The 15,029-nt window shown below is 46.6% G+C and overlaps 1 protein-coding gene across 4 annotated transcripts in view; it reads right to left on the bottom strand.

Annotated features, from left to right (window-relative positions):
- Positions 1–9,410: 9,410 nt before the first annotated feature.
- Positions 9,411–15,029, bottom strand: part of IL6R (interleukin 6 receptor) — a 47,008-nt gene continuing 41,389 nt past the window's right edge. For 3 of the 4 annotated variants that reach the window (XM_017655157.3, XM_017655167.3, XM_017655148.3), the window contains one exon: positions 9,411–13,631. In XM_017655157.3, the coding sequence (XP_017510646.1) occupies positions 13,385–13,631 (247 nt within the window). In that variant the 3' untranslated portion in view covers positions 9,411–13,384. The remainder of the gene's footprint in view (positions 13,632–15,029) is intronic. The other variant, XR_012125076.1, reaches the window with a different exon arrangement.

The raw sequence follows: 15,029 nt of genomic DNA on the forward strand, positions 1-15,029 counted from the left end.
AGATATAGAGGTTCTTCCCTCCCAATAAGGGCTCTCTGCTACCAGTGGCTCTAAAGCAAATTCTTCCTGCCTTTCACTGGCATATGTCACTGACCCCAGTAAGTGTTGGGGTTCTCCACTCACGGGGCAAGTAGAGAGGGCACCACGCTGCTGTAGGTACGCACCCCACTTGGCCAGTATCGGCATCTGTGCCACACCACTCCACAGCTTTTGGGTCCAGTCTCGAATCCACCTCACAGTGGGATACTTGGTTATTACCTTTATCAGGGCTGTTCTGGTGATGGGCTCCATAGCCAGCAAGGCGTGGTACACAGCCAACTGTTTCTCTATGAAGGCGCACCATGCCTCTGCTCCTTTCCAGAGCTGTGACCAGAATCCAGTCGGTTGGCGACCTTGTTCAAGCTGCTGCCAGAGGCCCCAGCCATACCGGCTTGAGTCACATGAACACCCAGCTGACAGGGCCTTGATGGGTCTATTACACTCAAGGCCTGCATGGCCTGGACTGCCCATTTTGCAGCAGTACAAGCAGATGTACACACCTCATCCCAGTCCCACCTGACACCCTTTCATACCAAACGGTATAAGGGCTTCAGAATTTGTGCCAAGGTCAGAATAAACACTCTCTAGTAGCCAAAAAGACCCCAGAACTTGTGCAATAATGCCACAGTTGTAGGGTAGGAAAAGCCTGGACTTTATCTATGACTCCTTCTGGGATAACTGTGGTCTTACCCAACCAGACAACTCCCAAGAATTTGACAGACAAATCAGGTCCCTGAACCTTGGTGCTGTTCACGGCCCACCCTTTCTCCTGCGGATGTTGCAGCCCTCTAGGTGCTGCACCTCCTAGATCTGAAAGAGAATCAAAAGTGAGCATATCATCAATATAATGGTATAGCTACACGCTGGCAGTTTCTCCCATGGGCAAAATCCTGGGCTACGAATCCATGACAGATGGTGAGGCTGTGGAGGCACCCCTGTGGAAGGACAGTGAATGTCCACTGCCGTCATTCCCACACAAAGGTAGACTGTTCCCAACTTTCCTTTGCTATATCTGTGGAGAAAAATGCATTAGAAAGATCCGCAACACAGTGCCATGTCCCTGGTTCATGACTGAGGGTGTCCATGAGGGCTGTGTAAGAGGGGACGGCAGCATGCAAAGGGGGTGTGACTTTTTTCAATTCCCTGTAATCTATGGCCATACACCAGGATCCATCCGGCTTTTTTCACTGGCCACACAGGGGAATTAAAAGGGCTATGGGTGGACTTTACAATACCCACCCTCTCCAATTCCTGGTGGGTTTCTCCAATATCTTTATGCCCTCCAGGCAATTTGTATTGCTTGATGTTAGTCACCTGCTGAGGCACAGGCACAGCTATGGGCAGGTGCTTAGCATGTCCCCTCAGAACTGCCTTTAACACATGTGTCCTCAGTCTGAACTCACCTGCAGTGGTCTGTAACAATAGGTCCTGCAGGATATCAATCCCCAAAATATATTTGGGGATGGGAGAGACATACACAGTGTACTCCTTTGGGGGTAGACACCATATTCCAATGGGATTTAGGCTTGTTTCAGTCTGATAGCCTTACCCCCATATCCATGTATAACAGCGGGGGTCCTGGGAAGCCTCTCAAGTTGATGTAAATCAATGAGCATTTGGTTCCTGTGTCTCCCAGTGCCAGGACATGTACGTTCACTGGGAACCAATGAATTGCTCTTTCAACGTGTGGCCTCTGGTCCCCACCTAGTCCCTCAAGGCAGGTGCCTCAACCCTCCCCTCAGCCAAACTACATCTCCTGATTGGCTTCCTGTGAGTGTTCAGGTGAGGTTGGCTCACCCTCCAACAGGAAATCCTGCCGACGCACAGGACAGACTTGTGGCTTTGTCTCTGACTTCCATTTCTGGGTCCTCAGACACCTGTTCCAGCTTCAATTGTTGCCACAGCTCCAGTAAGACTTTGTTTGGCACCCCATCCAATTTCCCTTTGTCTGCTCTGCCTTTATCAAATCAGCCCATATCTGGGTCCTCATGACCTTCATGGGGCCCTTTAAACCCTTTCTCTCAGTAGCAGACTGCACTCTCTTCCGTACCCACATTGCTTCAGCCTCCCCCAAATCTGCCACAGTACAGGTAACCGCATTTATGGGCTGCCCTAAGTAAGCAACGAGGATAGCCACTAAGTGCCCAAAGAGGGACAGGGGAACTGTCTGCAGCACCACATCCCTCATCCCCATGGTAAACAGCTCCTCGTCTGGGCCATGATTTACTGAGTTACAAATGGCCTTTTACATGCCCAACTCCCATGACACCTGTTGGAGCGCAGCATATGTCTGCCATCTAGTGAGGGGAGATGGTAAGTCACCTGACCGGGCCATGCAGTGTCAAGGACGGCCATAAGCCATTTGAGAAGTGAATGACCCCCTGTGGTCTGGCGTGTATTCTGCAGTTGCTGCCACAGGGCGCGGTGAGTTGTCAGGGAAGCCAGCTTTCCCATCTCTGATCCAGAAAGGAGGATACTCTCCATCCCAAAGGTGCAGGAGCCAGGCTGATACGGACTCCAAGGGTTTCTGCTGAAACCAGAAACCCACATCCAGCAGCTCCGCCTGTGTATAGGGGCAGAACATGGAGCGCTCCACGACCTGGGGAGGCAGCTGCACCTCTCCCGGAGGAACCCATGGTTACTGTGTCTTTCTTTTTTTTTTTTTTACTACAACTGGGCAGGATTTCAACAGGAGGCTTGGTGCCTCCGCACTACCTCCACCCCCTTGTCCTTCTCTGATGCGTCCTCCACCACTTCCAGAGCTGATGGCGGCTCTCTCACCATTCCACAGAGCACCTCCTCCGCGTCTTCCTTTACCTCCTCCACAGCACCTCACAGCTAGCTTTCCTGTGCTGCATTTTCTCATGCTTCTCACAGGCACATGTCCTTCTCATCTATAGCCTTTTTTAACACTGTGAGAAATAATCAACCCACAGCTCCCACCCCCACACAGGCACTCTGTTTCTCCAAGGATTTCCCTATTTTGTAGAAGGCCTCCTCCACTGCCTCAGGTGTCACCTTCATCTCCCCCCTTGTCCTAGGGGGGCCCCGCTCCTCTAGGAGGAAAGCCACCTCAGACCATGTGTCCGTTAAGATCTACCCAACTATCTCCTCACCCACACCCATAAGGGTACCCTGAAGTATTTCACCATCCATAGGGGCAGCCTGATGAAGTACCCCTCCCCTGTGGGCAGTTTATTCCATTTTTTGGTCTGCAGCAAATCCTGCTGACTAAGCCAAATGTAACGCCAGAGGGTTTCAGCACCAGGCAAGTTCACTCTGGATTCAGTAAGACTGAATAACAACAATGGAATGTTGGGGGTGAAAGGTCTTATACCAAGCTGTTTGCAGCAGCAGCAGCAGGTCGAGCACTAGAATCACGTAAGCATCCAGCAAGTCCACAATTCGCAATTCACCTCCGCCTCCACACAGCCCACTGGGCGGAGGTCTTTATATAGCAATTCAGACAATAATGACTCATTGGCAATATGTAAGCATGCGTCTATGCAGTAGGCCAATTGCATTATTGTCCATGCACAGTGAGCAACTTGATTAGGGTCAGGTAAGCATCCTGGCTGTGGGAACTTCCATTTTCCCTACTATTCTCTATGACTTATTTATTTTGTAATTGAAAGTTTGTACCTCTTCATACCTTTCACCTATTTCACCCTTCCTCCTACCCCCTTTCTTTATGGCAATCAACAACCCTCAGGGAAATTGCTTCCTCGGATAACTATGGCCCGCACAAGGAACATTCCAGTTAGATAAAATCATTTAAGAAGTGCACTTAAAACCACAGTCTTCAAAATTCCAGAATAACTTCATTAAATTTTTCATTGCAACTTCATTAAAGGTTTCATTGCAAAAAGCTAATGAGAAAGTAAAGATATAAGCTATTCCTTTTTCATGAGTCTATTTCTGTTTTGTTTGCTTGTTTGTTGTTCATTTGTTTTATTCTTTTAGAGCTCACATACAAGCGAAATCACATGGTACTTGTCTTTCTTTGTCTGACATATGCACTTAACATAATACCCTGTAGGTCCATTCATGTTGTTGGAAGTGACAAGATTTCATTCTTTTTTATGGCAGAGTAATATTCCATTGTGTGTGTGTGTGTGTGTGTGTGTGTGTGTGTGTGTATTACTTCTTCTTTATCCATTTCTTTATTGATGGACACTTAAGTTGCTGCCATACCTTGGCTATTGTAAATAATGCTGCAGTAAACATAGGGGTGCATACGCCTTTTTGAATTTGTATTTTTGTTTTCTTGGGGCTAATATCTAGAAGTAGAATAACTGGGTCATATGGCATTTCTGTTTTTAGTTTTTTGAGGAACCTCCACACTGTTTTCCATAGTGGCTGCACCATTTTACATTCCCTCCATCAGTGCACAAGTGCTTCCTTTTCTCCACATCCTCACCAATAGTTATTATTTCTTGTCTTTTTGATACTAGCTACTTTGACTGGTGTGAGATGATATTTCATTGTGGGTTGGATTTACGTTTCCTTAATGGTTAGTGATGTTGAGCATCTTTTCATGTGTCTGTTGGCCATCTCTTATGTCTTCTTTGGAAAAGTGTCTCTTCAGGCCCTCAGCCCAATTTTTAATTGGATTATTTGGGTTTTGTTTTGTTTTTCATTTTTTGTTTTTGTTTTTGGTGTTGAATTGTATGAGTTCTTTATATATTTTAGATATTAACCCCTTGCTGGATATATCATTTGCAAATATATTTTCCCATACAGTAGGTTGGCTTTTTGTTTTGTTGATGGTTTCCTTTGCTGTGCAGATGCTTTTTAATTTAATGTAGATCCACTTGTTAATTTTTGCTTTTGTTCCCCTTCCTGAGGGGGCATATCCAGAAAAAAATTGCTAATGTTCAAGAGTTTACTGTCTATGTTTTCTTCTAGGAGTTTTATGGTTACAGCTCTTACGTTTAGGTCTTTAATCCATTTTTGGTTTATTTTTGTGTGTGGTGTAAGATAGTGGTCCTGTTTCATCGTTTCGCATGTGGTGGTGCAGTTTTCCCAAAACCATTTATTGAAGAGACTATCTTTTCCCCATTGTATATTCTTGCCTCCTTTGTCATGTATTAATTAAACATATAAATGAGGGTTTATTTCTGGGATCTCTATTGTTCTATTTTTGTGCCAGTCCCATACTGATTTGATTGTGATAGCCGGGAAAAGCCTGGGCTGGGTCTGGCAGGTGAACTGTGGGTCTAGACCTCATCTCCCCTGCTTGGGAGAGGATCCTCCATTGAAACCCAGTAGTCTGAAGTCCTGCGGGACCCTGGAAACTTATAAGCAACATACTACTATATATTGAGGGAATTTGCTCTGAGACACATGGATTATCATTTCCAAAATCCCTAAGTAGCCCCAGAATTACTTTCCCCACATTGTGAATCATATAGTATGAGTCACTGTATCATCTTAATGGAAACGTAAAGTGCTTCCTACAGGACCTTCTTGTAGTGATTCAGATTGCCTTCTGATTTATTTTCATAAGTAAACAATTACTAGTTTGGATTAATTGAGACAAGGTATATTACTTGTGCATATAGAAGCCAATTAGTTTATCAAGCAATCAACCAGTGTATTGTTGATGAGTAAGAATTGTGGTTTACATTAAAGGATAGTTAAGAAAAAATGTGTTCATATTCATTTTGGATTATTTTAGATGGTGTATGTGCAAATGAAACATTCCTCCTAAATCCCTGCACTTTTTTAAATGGAGAATATCAAGGATTTAAAGATTAAAGATTAGTATAATGAACCATTCTGTACCCATCACCCAGCCGCACTTACCGTCTCACAGGCAATTTTGTTTTATTTATGACCCCCACCTACTTCTTGTACTTCCTAGTAAATTATTTTTCATAGGCAGTCCTGGTTGAGCTATTCCTAAATAGAGGGATTATAACTGTTTAATGAAAAGCTTTCTTTAATGGTAAAAACACACATGGTCACGAAAAAATTTTAAATATGCAAAGAAGAGAATGCGAATCTAGTCATCCGTGACTTTGTGACGCTCTTAGCATGTTGCGGAACTGCCCCACATAGTGCACATCCAAGATGCCCCACGTCCTGCCCTCAGCAGCAGCCCTTGGCAGGCCTCGCCCTGGGCAGCTGCATTCCACCTGGAACCATCCTCCTCCTCCTCTGTCTTCACCTCCGCTTCCATATTTATATCCCTTCCTTCCCTACAGAATATCAGTCATGTGCTCCCAGAGACAGCATTTGCTCCTTAATTATGTGGCGCGGCGGACTGCTGGCATCTGGGGAAGGGATTGGTTCCTTTTGTATCCCTGTGGCCAGCACAGTGATTCAGTGAACATTCCCTGAAAGAATCTTACCACCCAGACAAAACCTGCCCTTACAGCGCAGTGACCTTTCGCCCTTTCAGAGGGAGTGGACATAAGGTTTCCACACTGTACGTAAAGCACAACCTGAGGATTCTGAGGAAGTTCGTTAACCTGTATGCCACAGTAGCAGCAGGAGAAAACAAAATCATTCACGGAGCGCCCACAGGTGTGGGCTGAGAAAGGTGGAGCGGAAGTGGTTTGATTTGGCTTCTGATCACTAAGTGTAAGGAACTGGCTGCAGCCACTTCCTTTTGCAACTTATCCTCTTTTGTGGCTGCCTATCAGGTGAGCGTCACTGGGGTCTGGCCGCTTCAGGGCCACCCAGGGGCAGCCTTGTTTGTGGGCTCAGATTCCCACGGGCTCAGCTTCGAGCCCCTGCTCTCATTGATAGACATGACAGACCAAATGAGGGATCCAGGTCCATCTCCCCTCCGACGTGAGCGGGCTAAGATCCACCCAGCGCAGGGTGAGGCACCTGGCCTGGGGAAGGGGCTGCAAAGAGAGGGCCATCCAGGTAGTCACCAGTGGCTGGGGGCCTGGGCCCCATGGTGAGGGCCGAGCATTGGCCTGGAAACAGGCAAACCCAGGTTTGGGGTCTAGTTCAGCCTCTTAACCAGTTCAGGTATCTTGAACCACTCTCTTCACCAATATAAGCCTCAGTTCCATATCTACAAGCCAGTGAAAGACTCACCTTGCAGTATCATTAGGATGAGAAAAAAGTCCTGTTTATAGCGCACATGCTGATGGGCCCACTATTGGTAGCCATTATTATTAGCTAATTTCAATAGGCCATCTCTACCAAGAAAGGGAATGTAGACTCCAGGTTACCAGTAGGGCCCAAGGTGTACCTTTTCACTAGTCCATGGATTTTGCTTCCCAGTTAATACCCGCAGTAGCGTGTTGCTGTAGACTGTGGTCTCCGGCACACAGACCCTCAAAGCTGGCTGCACAGCAGCATCCGTACAGAACTTACTCATGTAGACAGACACCTGCTACTGTGATTCAGAGGGCCTGCGTTTGGAGTCTGGGCTTCTCCCGATCCTCAGACCTACCCGTGGAAATATCCTCTGCAGTGTGCCAAGTCCTGAAGTATGGGGCCCTCCCAGCACCCACCTCGTCATACAAACCATCACGGTTTGTAGTCGCCCTTGGGGTTCATGACCACCTTTGCCAGACCGATCTGGGGGCTTATTTAGCTCTCTGGGGTCCACATCAGACCCGCTGACCTTCAATCCCTGCTGGTCGTGGTGATTTCATAGCTCCACTGTAGGCCAATGTATGTTTATATCCTGCAGGGTAAACGTGCCGGCCACATGAGTCGGGCATGCAGGGTGCTATGTTCCTCCTCTTCCCACTTCTCCCTCCTCTACTGCTGGGCACAGGCTCCAGCGCCCCACTTACAATCATTTAAAGGCCCTTTTTGTACAGCACATACATCTAGAAACCAAAATAGAATACAATGTCCTCCCAATAAACTTCATTCTTTTAAAAATCACAACGAAATATGAAAATGTAGCTTCCCTATGATATTTTCTTAGTGGACACTGGGCAGCTTTATTAAGCCACTTGAAGTTATCTTAGAAGAAGGAACATCCTTTATTGAATTTTACATACACCTGTAGTATGAACGTGTCATGATTTTACTGCAAAACTTTATTTTATTCATGTGTTGGGTTGTTACCTAAAACTCTATGAGATCAGACGTGGCTGAGGTGGTGTTTTATATTGTATTTTAAGTGACATACAGCTGCAGAAGACAGGCATATTCATAAACTAGGGATTGGCCAGTATTTAAAGAATGGTCAAGGTTTGCGGTTGTTGGTCATAATTGTTTAAGGAACAGGCCACAGAGCCAGGCCACCTGACTGCCACTCTGCCAGAGGGGCTGCCCTGAGCCCCCAGCCCGGCTCTTGGGTGGTGCCTCTTTTGAACAGTGTAAAGCCTTCCAATAGCACCTTTCTGCTACTGCAGGTTGGCAGTTTCCTGCCTCTGGCCATTACTTCCTCCAGATAGGGAGAAAGGTTTGGTCTCCTTGTGCCTCAACAAATCAGGAAAATGCTTTCCTAAGTGGCTGTTCCAATAACTAAGTGTTCCTTGCCATCCTCTACAAGAATCACCATCTGCTCTTCCAAATTTTTCTGGAAAGAGCATCATAACCATGTCATCCTGACAGTGATGCTATGGGGAAGAAGGAGCACCTTCTTCTATTTCCCATTCCTTATGCCCACTCCTGCACCCGCTCTGCACAGCCCACACAAGCCAGCCACCATGGGAGACATCTGTTTCCTGTGTCACTTTCTGCAAGACAAGGACCAACCTCAAAAAGAGATTGCAGCCTCCTCAAGAAGGTGGGCCATGTAGGGACTGTCCTGGGGCTTTTCTCTGATTGTCCAGGCGTGCAGCTGCATGCTGGGGCCTCACACTTCAGCTTTCAGTCTGAGTTACACAATTTCCAGGCTACCCTGCAGTTTCTGCCTCCCCAGACGCAAGCTGTTTACACAGCTAACTTTTATCCACAAAGCATCCCCAGGATGGCTTTCCTGTTTGGAAGATGGATGGCTGTGCCCCAAGTTTTGCCTACCTAAGACCCCTTGAGGAAACAGATCAGGCTGACAATCAGGAGTACGGAGCTGCCTTTGTGACACCATTAACACTCCGATAAAGTCTTCTGACGAATAATGGCCCTACCTCTTCCTTCCCCATGTGTCCATCAGCTGGTAATGATGGTAAACATGGCAGAAGCACCCACACCCCTTCCAGAAACCCCAGGACTCATTTTGGGAAATATTTTCATAATTCAAGTCTTTTGAGAAATCGAAACTTATTTCTTGCACTTCATCTGATCTTTCTGCATCGGTATTGACTCCTGCATTGAGGGGAGGCCCATTGCCTAATGGTGCTTTGTAATTTTAAACCCATCTTCCCTCCTTTCCCCTCATTAATCAGGGAAGCCCCCCTCCCACTCCTGGTTTTCCATGACAGGTGCCAAGATGATCACATCTCATGCATATTTTCAGAAATTATTTATTTCACACATTTACAATTTTCACTTTAAATGCAAAATAGCTGATGAAAAGAAAAGACATTGAAAAACATACTGACTCTTTGCCTCATATACAAACGACATCAGCCTTTGGTATTTACTTTCAGGTAATTAGGTAAAAAAATAAAAACTAAACTTAGAAACTATTATTTCTCTCCGGAAAAAAAACAACATGAAGTTGAGGTATTCTATTTAATAGATGTGCGAGCTCCTTCCAAACACGGTTTTATTAACAGCCTTCCTACTTGCTGTTCCAATCCTTTCCTTCTACAGCAGATCTTTTGAGCGTATGTTCATAAAACCGACACTGGTCCTTAATAATCATTAAGGTTGTCATAGAAACTTGCTGGTGCTGGCCCACATGGAGGACATGATGCTGGAAGGACCTTTGGGGAACGCCAGCACGGAACCTGAGCCAGCGGCCGTTCCTTCCGGTATCCACCCTGCCTCCAACTGCCGCAGGGGAAAGCCGGCGTTCGTTCCCACGCTCTGAAGGACCACCAGTTGTTCCTGCTTCTCCAAGTTGGGATAAATCTCTCACCAACTCCACCTGGAGCTGGCTGTCAGACTCCTCCCCGGATGGGTCAACCTCAAGCTCTGATGATGGCAAATGTATTTGCTGGCGATATAGCTCAGCACCAAGGCGCCCAGGTGAGGCGTTCCTGAACGCTCTGCAGGAACCCCACAAACCACGCCCCCTCCCAGCCTGCCCCACTGGGCTCTGTTCACCCCAGGTGCGCCCCCAACCTTGCTCCCGCAGAAGATGCCGCACCTCGTAAAGGTGTTTCCTTCCCTTGGGACAGGAGGGAAGTGGCAGAGGGGACTCCGTGGAGCCCAGAGCCTGGCAAACAACCGCAAGGGCAAAGCTCCATCAGCGTAAAGAGCTCTCAGTTACCAAAGGCTTTGTAGGCACATTCCAGGATACCTCCTTGACATTAACAAAAAAAATTTTTTTCATTAAGGCTACAAGAATTAATGACCACTTTAGACCTTGAACCAGCATATTTTTCAACTTTTCCCACCCAGCAGGATAAGTTGTCATATTTAATACAAATTGCTGCTGCCCCCAACATGGATGAACCTAGAGGGTATTATCCTAGCTGAAATAAGCCAGGCAGAGAAAGACATACCAAATGATTTCACTTATTCGTGGGATATAACAAAGCAAAACAGAATGAACAGCGGTAGATTCACAGATGCTGAAAGTGACTGATGGTTGCCATGGGGGAGGGGTTGGGCTGGGTGGGGGAGGGGAGGGAGGATAAAGGGACACAAAAATTCTCAATCATAATATAAGTTGGTCACAGGGACAGTAGTACAGCGTGGAGAATATAGTCAATGATTCTGCAACATTTCCCTATGCTGACAGTAACCGCACTAGGGGGGTGAGGATTTAATATGGACAACTGTTGAACCACTGTGTTGCCTATTTGAAACCAATATAAGATTGTATATCAACGATACTTCAATTTAAAAAATTGCTATTGTCGTTTGTTTTACATTTCACATCTGGCTGTGTAGCAGATTATTACAAGAGTCCACCATTGTTGAGAATAAAAGCATGCGTGTGCTGGCTGCAGAAACACAGGTAAGAATGGCCTGTGGGTTGAAACACATGTTCACTGACCATCATCAATTCAAGGACAGAGAAAGCTTACAGTATCCTGAGCTAGGCCTATCACCCAGAGAAGACGAATATTTTTCCTTCATTTCCACTAGCTTATAAAAAATAAAATAAAGGGGGAAAAAAATACCCCTCTTCGGTATCCAAAAAAAAAGCAGTTCCGTTACAATAATAATGAAAGCAATAACAATTTGGAGATCAAAGCTGCCTAGCTCTCAGCAATAATGAGCTATCTGGATTTCACATCTTCCATTAGCAGGGCTCTGCCTGGCTTTGGTGATGTCACATGTGCGTAGACCCTTGTACAGTCAAAGAACTGTGGTCACGGAATCACCCTTTCTCATCTGCAGAGTCTCATTTTTGCTATTTTCCTTTAACAGCATTTTTGCTGTCCTCAGAGAAACTTTATAAAGGAAAAAACCCACCTGCCTCACTTATGTCAATTTATGATTAGCTGCCTAAAGCAGGAACAGGGGCTGAAATTTACAAAGCCAGCAATGAAAACCCCTCTGCGCCCAAGATAGTAACTGTTTGAACCTGGCGAATGGTAAATAAAACAGGTCATTTTCATCCTCCTGCCACCTGTCCCTTGATGGTGGTTGTTTTTTGAAAAGGGTAGGTAGGCTACTAGAAAAATTTGGTGGTCTGGTACATTTGTAGTTGTGGTTACATGCCCGATTCTAATCATAACTTCATTCCAGGATGCCCCATGATACCTGAGCGTGCTTATTTGGATAACCACTAACATCACTGAATATTCAAAGCCTGGACTGAAAAGTGAGCTCAAGTGATTTAGTGGCATGTCCTGGTTAGACACCGAGTGGGTGCTTCGATTCTAGTGGAACTGAATCAAATTCAAGGAACTAAATAAAAAGACCAAAGAACCAAGGTAAGGGATTTTCTTTTTTTCAATAAACTTCCCTCTGTTAACCGTGGGCTCCTGGCTTCCTCAGGTGGGGATTTTCAACAGACCTTGCTTGGGAACTGTAGGCGGCTTGCTTCCCAGCAATACGGCCAGGTGGGAGCTGGATACCATTTCCTTCACCGCCGCCTGGGGGAGTAGTTAACCAGCTGCTTTTCCCCTAATTAGAGATGAGGCAGTCTGTTTTTTCACTTTTTAAGACAAAAACAAAATTTAGAATGAATCCAGTCTCTTCTCTACTAGGGGGAAATATTTTTTCTCCTCCTCCTTTTTCACATGGCTCCATTTTGTGCTAAACAAAATGACTGTGCTTTGCCCCAAGTTATTTATATACTGACACTCAGCTAATACTGGGTCTTCCAACCCTTTCAAGAGAAAATAGCAATTTTTTGAAGAGTGAATTAAAAGACACTCTTGCTTGGTTCTTTTTATGTTTTCATGTTAAGTATCTCATCGTCCCTAGTTACTCAGGCTCAGTTGGAAACAAAACAAAGCTGGAGTGAAACAGTTTTGATCAAACCAATGGTAGAAGCCCCCCTTCTTTTGAGGGGGACAGGGGCAGGGGACAGAGAACATTGCTTTTCTACAGGAAATATGAAGAGCCTCTTCTTCCCTCCTGCGGAAGTCCTGGTATCCAAAGCGGGAAACTGAGCAGTAATTTGCTTCTGAATTCAGCAAGTGCCTAGGATTATCATTTGCATTCAGCAAAATGCTAATGAGGAACTAATTACAATTCCACATCAAACCATCAGGCCCTGAGATACTATCCATCCTCCTCAGCAGTTTTTCAGGTGCAGACAGGTGAGAGCCTTCCCCAGCCTCAGTGGTTTAAGGAAGGTTGTCCTCAGGCCTAGAAAAACTGAATTATAAAGGCACTTGGGTTTCAAGAATTTGAGCTAGAAGATGAAACTGTGCAGTGGGCCAGGAGATGGGCAACCAGGGGAGTCTTTGACTGGAAATCAGGCCTCCTGCTTGCGGGTGCAGCTCGCGGGAAGGGGCATGCAAGCAGCCAGCAGTTTGTCCACACCAAGCCTGGTGGGTCCCAGGCCTCCACAACTGCCCAACTCTGCCCACTTGGGTGTCCAGTGGGGCCTTGGCACTGCTCTTTCCATGGAGGCCTGAGTGCACGCTGATCCCCTTAAGCAGAGCATTTAGGTGAGGGCGGCTCAAACACTCAACCACCTCTTCCTTCTGAACAGCGGCAGCAAATCTATTTTCACCCAGCATAGAACCTTCTGTGAGGCCCTTCTGGGATGTGAAACCAGAGGCCCCACACACCTGAGACGAACTGGAACGGCAGTGAAAGCGTCTTTTGCTAAGCCAGTTCATGCTGCGTTGTCCACACAGTTCAGCAGGTCTGACCCCCCAACCTGCCAAGCATACCCAGCCAACTATCTGGGGAAGAAGTAGTCCCTATTGCTGATATCATAAGGGCTCTGAGGGCCCCTGGCATCTGGCCGGCTGTGCCTCGAGATGTTGTCAGACCCAAGGCTGCTGGGGGACACTGGCGGGGAGATGAGGGGAACCAGCACTGGGGTGGGCTTGGGCCTCTCAGAGACCAGCTGTCCCAGAGAATACGGTGGGTGCATGTTCGTCTTGCCTTCTCTCAGAGCCTGCAGCTTCCACGTCTTCTTGAACCTTCACACAGACACACAAAGACAAACCACACAAATGTTTAGTTCCTCCTGTGAGGAATCCTAGTGAAAAACACCAACAGCTGGCGGCCCCGGTGGCCTGGCACTCCTGGGGTTCAGCTCTGAGTGATAACTATTTATTCTGTCTGCTCTTTATTTTGCCACCAGGAATTACACAATACTCTGGAGAGCTGGAGTTTCAAAAACACCTCAACAATAGGTATGTATCACTGTTCCAATTTATAAATGGGGAAACTGAGGCACCTGTTTATAGCACGGAGACCTTAATTCATCCTGTTCCAGAGGCTGCCCACAGGTCCACATCATCAGTCCCAAATCCATTTACTTAAAAAAGAATACTCTTTTGGTGGGGAAAAGAAATGGGCCCCAGAGTCAGATTAAGGCTGGCAGGAGGCAGATAATCTGCAACTGCGATTTAAAGGCAGCAGGGCTCTTCTGCCCCTAGGCAACCCCCCCTGTTCCATCAGCTTCCAATAGTCCTGTCCCCCCAGTCCTTCCTACACCACAGCCCACTCCCACCGACCATGCTAGTGAGTTCTCACACTCAGCGGTGGGCACCACTCGGGCACAAGTGACTCATCTCACAGGAAAGCTGATGTTAAACAGGAAGGAGATAGACATCTCTCTGATCACAGCTTCGTTCACACTGCTCGGCTCTGGGCCCCCCGCCAGGGCTCACGGTAACTGAGCAAGGTCACTTGACAGCCCAGAGAAAGACAGACAGTGATTGTGATCTTCAAAGGTAGTCAGGTCTCAGTCCTGATAAGAGCCCTTCAACTGTGCTGGGCAGCCAGGGCCAGAGCCGCACCTCCTTCCCTCCTGCTTCCCACCTTGTGGCCCACTAATGTACTGCCTGCTAACCCCAAAGCGGGGCCGAGGTGGGCCCCCTCAATTCCACCACCATCAGCTACTCCAGGAAGGGCTGAGAGGGAGGAGGGGAAACCAATGTCAAAAACAAGGTTTGGGGATTTTCCTTGGATTTCTTTTTATATCGACAGGCTATTCCTGTCCTTGTTATGATAAATAATTGATAGTTGGCTGCAAATCTGCCACTGGCTCTTAGCCTATTATAAAGGAAATGAAATAAACAATGTGCAGAATGTTAGGGTTTCACCCTTCAGGCACTACACAGGAAGGGGGCACTGCAGGGGTGCTCACTGAGCTATGCTGGGTCCTTGGGTGGAATTCTCCTGCCTCTTATGAGAACTGAGGACAGAGTCCTTACACTGATTTCCAAATATTCAGACTCTCTGACCTTGAAATGCGGCTGCTGGGAATACACCCTAAGGAAATAGAACAGCTGTGGACAAAGCTATATGCACAAAGATGTTCAACACAGTGGTGTTAATAAAAGCAAACAACATTAATGCCCCATAATAGG

The sequence above is a fragment of the Manis javanica genome, chromosome 14, assembly GCF_040802235.1.
Source record: "Manis javanica isolate MJ-LG chromosome 14, MJ_LKY, whole genome shotgun sequence".
NCBI classification, from domain to species: Eukaryota; Metazoa; Chordata; class Mammalia; order Pholidota; family Manidae; genus Manis; species Manis javanica.